The sequence below is a fragment of the Electrona antarctica genome, assembly GCF_951216825.1.
Source record: "Electrona antarctica genome assembly, chromosome: 10".
Lineage (NCBI taxonomy): Eukaryota > Metazoa > Chordata > Actinopteri > Myctophiformes > Myctophidae > Electrona > Electrona antarctica.
This window is the reverse complement of record NC_136791.1, coordinates 19842472-19858688: the sequence shown is the minus strand read 5'-3', so window position 1 is coordinate 19858688 and position 16217 is coordinate 19842472. Positions and strand designations below refer to the sequence as shown.

Genomic DNA, 16217 nt, shown 5'->3' with positions numbered 1-16217 from the left:
CACTCTCTTCTTCTACGGCTCTGGTTCTGTACAACTCAGATTTTTATGGGGTGAACCACTTACAACATCACTCTTCTCTCTCTTATAGGTACAACACAAGCTCTTTGAAACGGACTGCCATGAAATGACCCAGCAATGTACCGTTATTTACAAAATACAGCAACTTAAAGAGTAAGTGACAAACCTTTTTTTTAAAAGCAGTTGGTGAGAGGGTCTTGCTATTAGAGATGTTCCGATACTGTATCGGTATCGGAAAAGTATCGGTATCGGCCCTTTTTGGTCATATCGGTATCGGCGAATATGCCAGTCTAACCACCGATTCCAACACAGGGGTAAGGGGTTGGTTGACACTATGGCAGGTAAATAAAATGTGACAAAATTTGACTGAGCGACTGCCGTTGGATTTTTTTTTAATTTTCGTTTTTAATCATATGAAAGCAGGGAACCATAGCTTCAATTTGACATTATTGGTTGTTCAATTTGACCCACCAGTTTTGGAGATATGCCTTATAGAGTAATGTCTTGCAGAAAACAGGCTTGAAAGGTTCACTTCTGTTGACTCTAACATTACACCTAGCTACATGTTTAAGCATTTATTTCATATATTACATGTCGATTTCAGCTCTGACACTTATTTCAGACATGCTCTAGTATGTGAAGAGTCTGCCTGTGCTATTAACTCATTTTGGAAAAAAAGTTTTTCTCTGGTGAAAAGCTGGGATTTGCGCGATGGCAGGCTCTCAGTCAAATCTGGTCACAAATGTTGGGGCATGTGGAGTTTGCTTTCGAGTTGCCCAAACTGCAAGTGCACATTTGAGTGAGGAGTCTGCTATAAACACAACACGAGATATATTGCTATAAACACTATTCCAGGTCGGTGGACTACAAAATAAGATTATTTGGTAACACTTTAGAATAACTATCCGTTATAACTAGTTAATAAATCATTCATAAACTGTTAGTTAATGAGTTATTAATGACTTGTTAAGCATTTGATAATAGTTAGTTAAGGATTAATAACTATATCTAATAACTACTTAATAGATTGTTCATAAAGCATTATTTAAAGAGTTATTAATGTCTTGTTAAATATTTGTTAACAGTTAGTTAAGGAGTTATAAAACCATGCCTAATAGTTATCCCAAACTATTAGTGAACTTATGAACTGTATGCTAATCATTTATAACTGCGTTATAAATATTTAATGATTATGATCAAGCCATTAGTAAATCACTTACTAATGGCTAGTTAAGCATTTGTTAATAGTTAATATATGTTATCTAGACGTTATTATAAAGTTGCGACAATTCCTCATTTACTCATGTTAATAAATGAGGAATAGTTGCAACTTTAGAATAACGTCCCAATAGCATATGTTAACTATTAACGAATACTTAACTCAAGTTGGTAAATGAGGAATAGTTGCAATGTATACCTAACTTATACCTTTTACAGATCGGAAATGGTTGGTACAGAAATGACTTTTTTGTATCTCAACCTTGTTCCACCCATTAGCTTTTCTGGATGCTCTATCTTACAAAATAAATACCACAGATGAAACAGGGAACATCTTCTTTTTATTCAATATATCAATAAAGAAGTGCAAAAGCCGTTGTAGAATATATATTCAAAGATGTGTGCCACATTTTCATGATTTTTCTAAAATAGATCTACAAGCTCGTAGCACAGCACTCTGTGCCGCTCTATGAGCTTGTAGATCTGCTATTTTTTTATTTATTTTTAGCTAAAGTGTTTTTTTGTATCAGTCCTGATACAAAAAACATTATTTTCACAAGAAATGGCATAACACAGCTACACCATGCAGTATCAAAACATTGGTATGTGGCCTGTATACTGCAATGGCAGCCTTCAGTAGTGTGTGCAAGGGCAGACAGCCTATACAGACACATGCAGTACAAAAAATGCTTTTACACCAAAGTGCATCTCAGTGTTTAACACTAGCAAGTTCATTCATTTCACATGACCAAAAGTCCTGTTGGGGAAAAAGTCCCAAAAGTCCTGTTGGGGAAAAAGTCCCAAAAGTCCTGTTGGGGAAAAAGTCCCAAAAGTCCTGTTGGGGAAAAAGTCCCAAAAGTCCTGTTGGGGAAAAAGTCCCAAAAGTCCCGTTGGGGAAAAAGTCCCAAAAGTCCCGTTGGGGAAAAAGTCCCAAAAGTCCCGTTGGGGAAAAAGTCCCAAAAGTCCTGTTGGGGAAAAAGTCCCAAAAGTCCCGTTGGGGAAAAAGTCCCAAAAGTCCCAAAAGTCCCGTTGGGGAAAAAGTCCCGTTGGGGAAAAAGTCCCGTTCATTTTGGCATTTCTAGCGATGAAAAACGCGCATCGTCGCGTTTTGGCATTTCTAGCATTTCTTTTAAGGTCAAAACGCCACGATGCGCTTTTTTCATCGCTAGAAAGGTCAAATCGCCACGATGCGCTTTTTTCATCGCTAGAAAGGTCAAAACGCCACGATGCGCTTTTTTCATCGCTAGAAAGGTCAAAACTTCACGATGTGCTTTTTTCATCGCTAGAAAGGTCAAAACGCCACGATGCGCTTTTTTCATCGCTAGAAAGGTCAAAACGCCACGATGCGCTTTTTTCATCGCTAGAAAGGTCAAAACGCCACGATGCGCTTTTTTCATCGCTAGAAAGGTCAAAACGCCACGATGCGCTTTTTGAAAAACGCGCATCGTCACGTTTTGGCATTTCTAGCGATGAAAAACGCGCATCGTCTCGTTTTGGTTCAGTCCAACAGGTTCAGTCCGACATGCCCACAGCACACGTCATAAGCAATCCAACCGATGGATTCATAGGACGTGTGTACTAGCGCATCTTCAATGATATCAAACGATAGAAGAATATTCTGAATTTTTCTCTTTTCTTTTTTTGAGTTGGACTCCAAGGGCATCTCAAATGACCTCTCTGATGACAAGGACATATATAGACGGCGTCGGAAGCTGTATGCACAAGGAAACCTGCTGTGTCGAAAGTTTAGCTTGTGCTCAGTACCGGTGAAGATTTAACTTTTTAAATCCTTCTTTACACCCCTGTATACCGCCCACCTGTGGTGTCGCTACAAACAGGCCAGTATTAGACGATTGACAGTGGCCTATAATGACTGTATGAGGCTGCTACTGAGAGCTCCAAGAAGCTCCAGTGCAAGCCACATGTTCGTCAGTGTTGGGGTACCCACCTGGCACCTGCTCTGCTGTGCTACGCAATCTTATGTATAGATTTATGTGTAGGGTATCTGAGTCATTAAATTACATCATTGATGTCATTACTAACCCGATACGTAGTTCTGTCAGGTTATGTGAAGAGTCTGCCTGTGCTATTAACTCATTTTGGAAAAAAAGTTTTTCTCTGGTGAAAAGCTGGGATTTGCGCGATGGCAGGCTCTCAGTCAAATCTGGTCACAAATGTTGGGGCATGTGGAGTTTGCTTTCGAGTTGCCCAAACTGCAAGTGCACATTTGAGTGAGGAGTCTGCTATAAACACAACACGAGATATATAGCTATAAACACTATTCCAGGTCGGTGGACTACAAAATAAGATTATTTGGTAACACTTTAGAATAACTATCCGTTATAACTAGTTAATAAATCATTCATAAACTGTTAGTTAATGAGTTATTAATGACTTGTTAAGCATTTGATAATAGTTAGTTAAGGATTAATAACTATATCTAATAACTACTTAATAGATTGTTCATAAAGCATTATTTAAAGAGTTATTAATGTCTTGTTAAATATTTGTTAACAGTTAGTTAAGGAGTTATAAAACCATGCCTAATAGTTATCCCAAACTATTAGTGAACTTATGAACTGTATGCTAATCATTTATAACTGCGTTATAAATATTTAATGATTATGATCAAGCCATTAGTAAATCACTTACTAATGGCTAGTTAAGCATTTGTTAATAGTTAATATATGTTATCTAGACGTTATTATAAAGTTGCGACAATTCCTCATTTACTCATGTTAATAAATGAGGAATAGTTGCAACTTTAGAATAACGTCCCAATAGCATATGTTAACTATTAACGAATACTTAACTCAAGTTGGTAAATGAGGAATAGTTGCAATGTATACCTAACTTATACCTTTTACAGATCGGAAATGGTTGGTACAGAAATGACTTTTTTGTATCTCAACCTTGTTCCACCCATTAGCTTTTCTGGATGCTCTATCTTACAAAATAAATACCACAGATGAAACAGGGAACATCTTCTTTTTATTCAATATATCAATAAAGAAGTGCAAAAGCCGTTGTAGAATATATATTCAAAGATGTGTGCCACATTTTCATGATTTTTCTAAAATAGATCTACAAGCTCGTAGCACAGCACTCTGTGCCGCTCTATGAGCTTGTAGATCTGCTATTTTTTTATTTATTTTTAGCTAAAGTGTTTTTTTGTATCAGTCCTGATACAAAAAACATTATTTTCACAAGAAATGGCATAACACAGCTACACCATGCAGTATCAAAACATTGGTATGTGGCCTGTATACTGCAATGGCAGCCTTCAGTAGTGTGTGCAAGGGCAGACAGCCTATACAGACACATGCAGTACAAAAAATGCTTTTACACCAAAGTGCATCTCAGTGTTTAACACTAGCAAGTTCATTCATTTCACATGACCAAAAGTCCTGTTGGGGAAAAAGTCCCAAAAGTCCTGTTGGGGAAAAAGTCCCAAAAGTCCTGTTGGGGAAAAAGTCCCAAAAGTCCTGTTGGGGAAAAAGTCCCAAAAGTCCTGTTGGGGAAAAAGTCCCAAAAGTCCCGTTGGGGAAAAAGTCCCAAAAGTCCCGTTGGGGAAAAAGTCCCAAAAGTCCCGTTGGGGAAAAAGTCCCAAAAGTCCTGTTGGGGAAAAAGTCCCAAAAGTCCCGTTGGGGAAAAAGTCCCAAAAGTCCCAAAAGTCCCGTTGGGGAAAAAGTCCCGTTGGGGAAAAAGTCCCGTTCATTTTGGCATTTCTAGCGATGAAAAACGCGCATCGTCGCGTTTTGGCATTTCTAGCATTTCTTTTAAGGTCAAAACGCCACGATGCGCTTTTTTCATCGCTAGAAAGGTCAAATCGCCACGATGCGCTTTTTTCATCGCTAGAAAGGTCAAAACGCCACGATGCGCTTTTTTCATCGCTAGAAAGGTCAAAACTTCACGATGTGCTTTTTTCATCGCTAGAAAGGTCAAAACGCCACGATGCGCTTTTTTCATCGCTAGAAAGGTCAAAACGCCACGATGCGCTTTTTTCATCGCTAGAAAGGTCAAAACGCCACGATGCGCTTTTTTCATCGCTAGAAAGGTCAAAACGCCACGATGCGCTTTTTGAAAAACGCGCATCGTCACGTTTTGGCATTTCTAGCGATGAAAAACGCGCATCGTCTCGTTTTGGTTCAGTCCAACAGGTTCAGTCCGACATGCCCACAGCACACGTCATAAGCAATCCAACCGATGGATTCATAGGACGTGTGTACTAGCGCATCTTCAATGATATCAAACGATAGAAGAATATTCTGAATTTTTCTCTTTTCTTTTTTTGAGTTGGACTCCAAGGGCATCTCAAATGACCTCTCTGATGACAAGGACATATATAGACGGCGTCGGAAGCTGTATGCACAAGGAAACCTGCTGTGTCGAAAGTTTAGCTTGTGCTCAGTACCGGTGAAGATTTAACTTTTTAAATCCTTCTTTACACCCCTGTATACCGCCCACCTGTGGTGTCGCTACAAACAGGCCAGTATTAGACGATTGACAGTGGCCTATAATGACTGTATGAGGCTGCTACTGAGAGCTCCAAGAAGCTCCAGTGCAAGCCACATGTTCGTCAGTGTTGGGGTACCCACCTGGCACCTGCTCTGCTGTGCTACGCAATCTTATGTATAGATTTATGTGTAGGGTATCTGAGTCATTAAATTACATCATTGATGTCATTACTAACCCGATACGTAGTTCTGTCAGGTTCTCTCAGGACTGTGGAACCATTGGCGAACTTGTTTGTATGTTTGAAACTGAACATGGTGGAACTCAATTTATTGTATATTTCTTTACTGTGATATGGATTCCCCTGAGATTGAATTGAATTGAATTGAATTGTAGATCTGCTATTTTAGAAAAAAATCGTGAAAATGTGGCTCAAATCTTTGAATATAGAGCGAACGTTTTTAACTCAAATCTTTGCTTCTCGGGGGGGTCCCTGAAACAACATATTTTCACATGGGGGTCGCCGGCCAATTACATATATTATATATTATATTGGGGGTCCTTGATGGGAAAATGTTTGAGAACCAGTGAAATAGAAACATGAGGTTTTTCAGAAAACTGTCATGATTTAGACATTTTTGTAAAACCGTTCTCAGGTTAGGTTAAAAAGGTGGACAACAACCTACCACCCCCCCCCCCCCCCCTCCCCCCCCCCCCCTCTGCGCGCGAGTACCGGATGTGTCAGAGCGCCTTTTGGCTCACAAGCTCAAGCTGTATAGGCAATAGGCATAGCATGACTCACATCGACCCCGCCATCATCATCATCAGAATTACGTAGGGTATTATGCCTGCCTGGGGTTTATTCAGTGATTAATGCTTTTGCGTGCGTGCGTGCGTGCGTGCGTGCGTGCGTGCGAGCAAATTCATGCATAAACACGTTTGGTGTTTCTCCTGATGTCAACAGCAACACAGATGAAAGCAACGTGGATAAGCTGAAGAAGGAGGAGGATGCTGGAGCCGAGCTCAAAGAAACATTTGATCTCCTGGTGGAATGCACAGCACCACAGAGCACCCCCGTCCCTCCAGTAGACAGGTGCATCGGTGTCAGATTTTCTTCGACTTAACACTATGACGAAAAATGTTCGTCGACTATCTTTTTTCACTGACAAACTAAATGAAAACTAAGCTATGATGACTAAAACTAATACTAAATATATTGACAAACAAATAAAAACTAAGACTAATATGTTAGGAAGGGACGAGTGGACGAGAGATCCAGTATAAGTCATTTTACACTTTACTTGGTTGCATGCTGAAAATAGCCGATCTACAAGCTCACAACGCGTTGTGAGCTTGTAGATCACAGCGTGTACATTTTCAGAAAGTGTAAAATCAGCCATAATTACGACAGCATTAAGGCCCGCCAAAATACATTTTCAAAACGGAAAAGAAGTTTAGGGATAATGGGTTTAGCACGGACGAAAAATAGAGCCCTATGAATAAAACTAAAAACAAAATGAGGTGCACAACCCCCTGCTTACCCATCACATGTCCTCTCCCCTATGGAAAGCCACAATTCCTCCCTCCCAGTCTGATCTCCACCATCGCAACCCTCAACTCTCCCACTATAATAAATCCCCATATGGCTATCCCACGGGATTACTGTATGCCTGTATGGCACAGTGATGTGAATTGCATAAACCCCCATTTTTATTTTTATATCTTGGGTTTTGCAGAGTCGCCTTGCTGTTAGAGCTGTCCCTGCTGTCCTTGCAGCTGAAGCATCCAGAGACGGCCTCTGACTGCCTGAAAGAGCTGAGGTCTGCATCAGGAGACGCCGTGAGTGACTGATAATCACGCGGGACCTCCTACTGTGTTAGCATGTATTTAAAGCTGTGCACCGTCACATATGATGAATGTATGCAAATTACTACACAATTTGACGCCCACGCTCTGTGGGGGGAGCACACGACACGAGATGTGATAAACCAGCCGAGTGTGTGTGTTCCCGTGAGAGAGCTTGACACTTTTTCTTCATTAATCTCAGCCATTTAAAATAGATTTGGTTGAAATGAGCACATTTACAGGGGCTTCTTGTCTGCTGATGGATCGTAACCAATCTACACTTTGACGTAGGCCTACACCGGTGTCGTGCGGGGGAAAATAAAACATTTACGAGCGTGTCTTGATGATGTGCTTTGTGCGCTTATACTGTAGATTGACATTGTATTGCTGCGAGACATCGTCGTACATTTGAGCTTAACCTATTTAGACCTACCATCGATTCTACAAATACCTTCTAAATCCTGACAGTTTTCTGAAAAACCCACGTGGTTCTCAAACATTTTCATGTCAAGGACCCCCAGAAATATATGTATTTGGCCACCGTCCCCCATCTGAAAATATGTTGTCCCAGGGACCCCCCAGAAGCAAAGATTTGAGTTAAAAATGTTCGCTCTGAAATAATATATATTCAAAGATTTGCGCCACATTTTCAAGATTTTTCAAAAATAGCAGATCTACATACTCGTAGCACTCGGTGCCGCGCTATGAGCTTGTAGATCTGCTATTTTTCAATAGCTAAATAATAATAATAAAGCTTTATTTCTATAGCACCTTTTAAGAACAAGTCACAAAGTGCTTAACAGAAAAATATATAGAGAAAAACATGGATCAAAAAGGCATAGAATACAATAGAAGAGATTTGTCGATAGAACACAAGATAACAATAAAAAAGTCGATAAACCACAACACAAGATGACAATAAAAAAATAAAATAAATCGGAAATCACATGGGTAATGGGCTAAATGCAGCTCTGTAAAAATTAGTCTTTAGGAGCGATTTAAAATGGGACACAGACTCTGCAAGCCTGATCTCCAGGGGCAGGGCGTTCCAGAGTGACGGTGCCCGGATCGCAAATGCCCGGTCGCCTACAGTTTGTTTGTAGCCTGATTGTATGGTAAGAAGGGCCGTTATGGATGATCTTAGTACACAAGCTGGCTCGTAAGGGTCGAGTAGGTCAGATAAGTATGATGGAGCAAGGCCGGACCTAGCCTTGAACGTGAATAAGAGTATTTTAAAATCAATTCTGTAAGAGACAGGCAGCCAATGTAGGGAGGCCAGAATAGGGGTAATGTGGTAAAGTATAACATAATGCTTGAAACACCAAAAGGGGTTCCCGCCCAAAATGGGCTAAAGGACAACTTCAGTTTTTTTCAACCAAGGTTCATGTTTTAGGTTGTTATTAGAGAAAGTAAAAGATGAGTGTTATTTTTTTTTTCTTTGCGTTCTATCGACATTTCCCGCCACGCTTCACTTGTTCTTCACCTCACAGTTGCTTTTGGGAGGCTGCTTACCGGTAGCTTATTTCTGACACGAAAAAGTTGACTACACTGGCAACCATACTGCCGACTACTTCTGATTGCTGATTGGCTGCCTTGACTCCAGCAACAATCTATGGGGATAACATCCCATAGTCTGCACGCCATGAAGAAGACTCACAACATAACCGCTCCGTCATGCTAGCCATGTGGAAATTGACGCCAGCAACCAGGCATATAAGTGGCAAATAAACCACACGCAAAAATTGGAACGTTAAAGGAAATGAGTGGGCAAAACCATATCTATATTACATTGGTAACACCATGACACTTCCCCAATTGAGTACTTACACAAAGACAGTGATTTATTTTATTACAAATTTCACATTTTTCAATATGCAAATGAAGCATTATGTAGGAACATATGCAAAATAATCACAAATATGAAAAAGCTACTACTGTGGAAGGGTTACCATGTATTAATTTACTTGTATTGATCCTATAAACAATTTAATATAGGTCTAGTTTTCACTCCGAACACAATAGTTCCACCTTAGAGAACTTTGGTTCCTACCTAAACTACTGCGCTGAAACTGACACACAGGCAGAAATGTAGAATCATGTGCAGCATGTCATTTGCATATAGATGTGAGTGAACTGATTAAACTTCTTTTTTATATTAATTTTAACACTTTCGGGGCATTAGATTAATCTATCCATCCTATCTAGGCTGCCAGGATTGATCTATTACCTTTGGAGCATACGCCAAAGTATTTGCAGTTTGATCGACGAAAATCCGGCAGAAAATAGTCCAATACACTGACACCACGCTAGACAGGAACGCCCAAAAACGTCACATGCGGTTTTAGCCTGGGGTAAGAATTTTCTATGGCTGCCAATGCAACTTGGTCCAATCCTTAATCACATACGGACAAACATCTATGCCGATGCTATCTAACTTGCGGAGGTAGCGTGCCTTGTCCACGGGCAACAGATCTTTCAACGTATGGCATTGCAAATACGTTTGATAATCGCTACTCTGCTCAATATTGTTTTGAAAATGCCGCAAATTGCATTGCAGTGAACGAGCGCAAATCACAACTTCCCCCGGGGGTGGGCGGAGTCACAGTTTGAGGCGCTGATTATGCACCGTGGGTGTGGTGTCAGTGTATGGTTTGTTGTTGAAGAGAAAAACATGCCACCATTACGATGCGAAACGAAAACCTGCACAGCATGTTGTAGTCCAAACAAACCAGCCGTTCACTTGCATTGAACTCATTTTCCCAGAAGCCCTAGCAGCCCAGAGCATGGCTTGATTTCCGGTTTCGTCATCATAATGCGACGGCCTCGTCACCAGGTCCGCGACAAATCCGCTCTTTAGCGGGTTTAGCGTATTACGCAGCACCGACACATGGATTAAATAGTGGGGAGGGTGGGTTACGCAGTAGAACTGTTAAAAGAAGAATCCTCTCTCATATGCCAGTGTGCCAGTGATCACTCTCCCCTGTGCCCATGTTGGCAAACTTGGCACCCGTGCATGCCTATAAGGTAGCCTACCCCATGCTGTAAAGTACACTGTGATAATGTCATGGACCCAAATCCTAAACGAGAACTTGTCTTTTACAGACTGCTGGCCAGCGCATAATGATGGAGTGTGTCCAGTGTGAACTGTGTCTTCTGAGTAACGAGGGGAAGATGAATGACTACTCCAAAGCCTGCGTGGAGGTGCTCCATCATGTCCTCGACTCAACCCCATATGCATGTTTGTCTCCGAAGCATGTTAATGAGTGCCGTGAACTCTTTATCTCATCTGATTAAAATGTAGAGTGCGCTTAAGACAACAGCTGAGCTATCAGGCTAACTAATTGGTACAAAGATACATTCCACTATAGTGCTGAAAATACTTATCATACTTATCATACAGATTTACTATGGTATTTATTACCATTTACTATGGTAAATCTCTTGTTAACTACAGAACTTGTTAATTTGTACACTAGATTGAAGAATGCTTTGGGCACACGCTTGCAAGCACGCACGCACGCACGCACGCACGCACGCACGCACGCACGCACGCACGCACGCACGCACACACACACACACACACACACGCATACACAATTGTATTAAATCGATACCATTGAACACTCTCCTTGGTCATGTACTGTATCCCTCAAGCATTGCCAAATCCATTGCTACTGGAGAGATATAGCCTGTCTGTCCGTATTTGTCATTGTTTGTTGGGAAGGAGCGCTTGAAGGAGATCCGCAAACTGGACCAGTGCCTACAGAGCGCGGAGAGAGAGGGAGAGCCTGGCTCCATGCAGGCGGTGTGTGCCTCCCAGTGGAGGGCCTGTCTGCCCCTCCTGCAGCCCAACCTACGGAGGAACGTCAAGGCGGAGCTGCTCAGGGTGGCCCAGGTGCTGGAGAACACGCACAGGTGACGATGATGATCACTGATGGTTGTGGCTCGGTGCCAATGTGCGTGCGCTTGTGTTCCTAGTACCCGGGTAAGGGAGTTTTGTATGGGATATTGAGTGTTTTTTTCAGTGATGTGCAAGTTTGAGTACACTCTGTCTAAAAGGATATCACCGAAAAAAAGTCCTTGCGCTCTTGTTTCCATTCAGGTCCTGGGTATTCAATTCATGATCATGACAGCACTTTGTAACACGTGTTTTAAAAGGTGCTATATAAATACAGTTATTATTATTATTATTATTATGAAAAATAACCAAATTCAAATCATCACATTTTTTTTAAAAGACATGTACAGGATGGGGGAAAAAAGGAAGGGGTTAAAGAGGTGGGGGGGTATAGTGCACTTGACTAAGGGAGGAGCGATCATGTACAGTTTTTATTATGTTGATTGTATTGGAATATTTAAATGTATTCCTCTGAATTGTGTGTGTGTGTGTGTGTGTGTGTGTGTGCGCTTTCCGCAGTATGTTGCTGGACACCCGCTGTCAGGTTCACTCTGAGCTGGCTGTTATTGAGGAGGAGGACGGACGGTTGGACGCGGCGTGGACGCACCTTCACAAAGCCTTGCTGTTGGACGACGGGACGTGGCGAGAACGTCTCTCTGCCGCGGTCCGCCTCCTGCAGCTCAGCAGGGGGAGGAGCCTCTGCCAGGCCACTGCCCCCAGGCCAGAGGACAAGGCGGCCATGCTCCTGCAACAGGTTCTCTGTCGCATAATCACAATCATTTTATTGGCTGTACAGCAAATTTGACGCATTGCTTTCACAACTGAAAACATTGAAATACTCACCGGAGACCTTTTTTTGAATCGGTCAATCACAAGGCAGCAACAACAAGTGCAACATGGCCACCGTGCTTATACTATGGTGTGAATAAAGATGATTCTGTGAGCTTGTAGATCTGCTATAGATCTACCGAGACTTAGGAACTCCTTTATCCCAAGGGCCATTAGACTGTGTAATGAATGTAAGTAAGTATGTATTGCACTAGAGCTGTTGGACAAAACAAATTTCCTTCGGGAATAAAGTATATATCCATCTATCTATTTTAAGTGCAAGACATGATGAGCAACCAAGTATACATCAGGCATAAGGGCAATGTGAACAGTTTTGGATGTGTATACTACAGTGCATGTGATGAAACAAATTATGTATCGCATATACAGTACCAGATATAACCTGAAATATTATTGCTATCCGGGTATGTATATCACAGGTGTTGTGCATTTTACATATTAAATCTATGTACTCCAAAGGATATGACATTGTACTGTCGTTTTAGATTAAATAAGGTGGCATTCGGTGGCACATTATAGGGTTTCAAAGCCACATTTAATAGTTCTTGGGTGGCATGCTGTGAAACACAGAAGAAAACACGTATGCTGACTGAGGACAGATTATATAAAAGAAAATGAGCATCAAAGAAAAAACATCCTTTTCTGTCTCTCTGTCTCTCTCTCGCTTCCAGTCCAAGAACAGGCAGCCTCAAGACAAGAACGATAGCCGTCCCTTGCTGGTTGAAATTGGTCTCCTGCTGGCCCTAGACTCTTTCCAGATGGTGCTGGATGCAGACCATTCCTCCAAAAGTACTGACCGTTTTTGCCCTCAGAACATTTCACACAAAACACAACATTGCGTTCCCATAGATATTTTGTAAATCACAAGTAGACTCTTCATCCCCGGTGCAGCTAGTCGAAAATCTCAAGCCCTTTTCCAAGCCTTATATTTTGGTGTCAGTGAGCCAGTGGTTCGGCAGTGGTGGCAGTGGCTCAGGGGGAACTGCAAGGTTCCAGTTCCATCCCGGGCTCCCCCAGAGTTGGTGTCAAAGTGTCCTTGAGCAAGACTCTGAACCCCTAATTGCTCCTGATGTGCAGGTTGGTGCCTTGCGTAGTTTCCTCCGGCATCAGTGTGTGAATGGGTGAATGTAATGCACAATCTATGTAAATTGCCTTGGATAAAGGCGCTATATACAGTAAATGCACGATTTGCCATTTACATGAAGTTAAGCTGAAAGCTCAACTATCTCGAGCCCCATTCCAGATGGAGGGAACTTGAGTTCCACTCTGCTGCTGTTCACAGCAAAGCCTCCCCTGTCTCCATCGACCCTGCGCCGTACGGTCGGTGAAGCGTGAAGCCAGCCTGCGGCGAGGGGGGATGGGTTCCAGGAAGCGCTTTGATCTGGACCTCTGCAGGCTCCTTGTGGTGCTCAGGATCAAATGAGCGTTCAGCGATCCTAATGACCCAGAGAAAGGCTTTCCGCTGACAGCCAGGCAGAGTGTCTGCTTCTTCCTCAAGTGCTGGGTCAAACATTTTGCCCCCGCTCCCCCAGTGAAAGCTTCTTCGAACACCTCGAGCGCACCTCAAGCGGCCCTTTATCAATCATTTGGTAACACCCCTCCTCCCACTGCCCCTGTGTGACCCCTCCTCCCACTGCCCCTGTGTGACCCCTCCTCCCACTGCCCCTGTGTGAAACGGTGAAATACATATCCACTGGTAATTGTATTTTATGCTGCTCTCAATATGTTTTTCATACCCTATTTAAATGGAGGTGGAGAGATGTGCGAAATTGGCCTTTTTTTTTTACGATCACAGCTCCTTGGTTACCCTTTGTCTGATTTCAGAGCAAACGTATAAATATAAAAATAGGGGCGGCTGTGGCTCAGGGGTAGAGTTTCCGGATGGTAACCGAAAGGTCGCCTGTTCGAACCCGGGCTCCCCCAGAGTTAGTGTCGAAGTGTCCTTGAGCAAGACACTGAACCCCTAATTGCTCCTGATGTGCTGGTTGGTACCTTGCATGGTTTCCGCCGCCATCGGTGTATGAATGTGTGTGTGAATGGGTGAATGTAATGCACAATCTTTGTAAAGCGCCTTGGATAAAGGCTCTATATAAATGCACCATTTACCATTTTATAAATGATAAACCTACATAGTTAGGGTATTGTGCAACACAATTACTAGACTGTTGGCCTGCGTGTAATGCCGGGGCTCCACTGTAGGGATGCACGATTAATCGGTAGCATAATCGTAATTGGCCATATCGGCAATAAAAAAAAACATATCGGTATCGGAATGGTCTCAAAATAATAGATTATTTCACCAGCAAAAAAATAAATAATCGACATTTAATTTGTGTACTCATCTCATTCAGTAGAGGCATTCAGTTGTGAAAACAGACACTTGGAAAAGTATTATGCTATTTATTGATTGATTGAATACTTTGTTAACTGTGTGTGTGTGTGTGTGTGTGTGTGTGTGTGTGTGTGTGTGTGTGTGTGTGTGTGTGTGTGTGTGTGTGTGCGTGTGTGCGTGTGTGCGTGTGCGCGCGTGCGTGCGTGCGGTCTAGTCCCTTCAGGCAGCCCTGGGTCTAGTCCTGTGGCTCAGCTCTCTGCTAAGGCTCAACACCACTCTGGTTCTGTACGGAGGGTGGAGGGGCACCTGACCAGGCTGGGAGATGACACCAACTACAAGGAAAGGTCAGCTGTGTGTGTGTGGTCGTTTTTGTGCTGTAGCTTCTGGCTAAATAACATATGTTGCGTTTGCACACGGGCAGATGCAAAAGATGCAAAGATCACAGCATAATTTGTCGCATTGTCAGTTGAGAAAGTCAAATCTGTTTTTCACACGGTCGTGAAGTCATCAAGCGTGCCTCCGTATAGTGACGTGTGTCATTGCTGCTACGGTTGTAGCTTTGTAGCTTTGTATCAATTTGTAGCGTTGTATCTTTTGCAGTAGCTACAAACGTCTGATGCATCTTTGTATCTTAATGTGGCTTGCTTCCATTGACAATGAATAGAATGAGTAGACTGTATCTTTGCATCTGGCCCTTCAGAACTATGCGACAATGGACGGTGCATCTCAGAATAGAGTGCTGGATAGTGATGTGCGAGTGCTACTGAGTTAGACTGGAACTCCCCTATGCTTTCTATGGCATAGGCAGCTCCCGGCAGGATGCGCCGGGAGCTAGACACAGCCGCAGGACATGAGACTAATTAATTAGAGCGACAGAGAGAGGAGTGTGTGTGTACGTGTGTGCGTGTCTGCGTCAATTTAACAAAGGTGCAGATGAAATCAGCAGAGAGAGACCGACTGTACTGTATGCCGAATTGAAGTGGACTCGGCCCCAGTCTTTTTTTTTTTCTCCCTGGAAATAAAAACGTCTGGGTTTCCGAGGCTACTACTGAGTAGACCCATATACTGGTCAGGAGGGTTTGGCTAATGCTTCAGTAAAAAGTATGACGTGTTCGGGCGGGCTGGTCAGCATACACCTAGCCTTGCCCATAGAGTAAGACAGAGTTAAGACAACTCTGTTCACTTGGCGGCTCTTCTACATAGACTTCTATTGGCGAATAAGGACACTGGAAGTTTACGGAATGCATTCGAGTCTATGGGCTCGCACTGGTACATGAACCACGTGACCGGGCTGTTTTCTGCCCCCTCAATGTCGTAACTCTGTCTTACTCTATGGCTCTGGCCTGGCCCAGCCTGTGTGCATTCTGGTCTAGAGGGGCGGGTGCCGGTCAAAAACAGTCTCTCTCCTCCTGAAATTGATCTGAACTTGTGTTCAAAGTGTTTCTTATTCTATAAAATGATGTGCAACAAGTACATTCGCTACTTGGCGAATGCGGCACTGGCCGTGAAAATGACAACTGAAAACGGTTGAAAATGAGCAGTGACTATACCACTGTGATGGTGTAATGTAAGATGTAGTCCATAGTCTTTAAAAATGTTGAT

The 16217-nt window shown here is 42.6% G+C and overlaps 1 protein-coding gene across 7 annotated transcripts in view; it reads left to right on the top strand.

Moving 5' to 3' along the window:
* The window catches only part of cfap46 (cilia and flagella associated protein 46), a 114648-nt gene that overhangs the window by 8499 nt on the left and 89932 nt on the right, over positions 1-16217 (top strand). For 6 of the 7 annotated variants that reach the window (XR_013791055.1, XM_079513352.1, XM_079513355.1 and 3 more), the window contains exons 7-14: positions 89-171; positions 6656-6784; positions 7428-7530; positions 10639-10737; positions 11261-11451; positions 11954-12188; positions 12955-13072; positions 14830-14959. Coding sequence is in view for 6 of the 7 variants with exons in the window: in XM_079513352.1 (XP_079369478.1) it covers positions 89-171; positions 6656-6784; positions 7428-7530; positions 10639-10737; positions 11261-11451; positions 11954-12188; positions 12955-13072; positions 14830-14959 (1088 nt within the window). In the remaining variant the exon portion in view is untranslated. The remainder of the gene's footprint in view (positions 1-88; positions 172-6655; positions 6785-7427; positions 7531-10638; positions 10738-11260; positions 11452-11953; positions 12189-12954; positions 13073-14829; positions 14960-16217) is intronic. The other variant, XM_079513356.1, reaches the window with a different exon arrangement.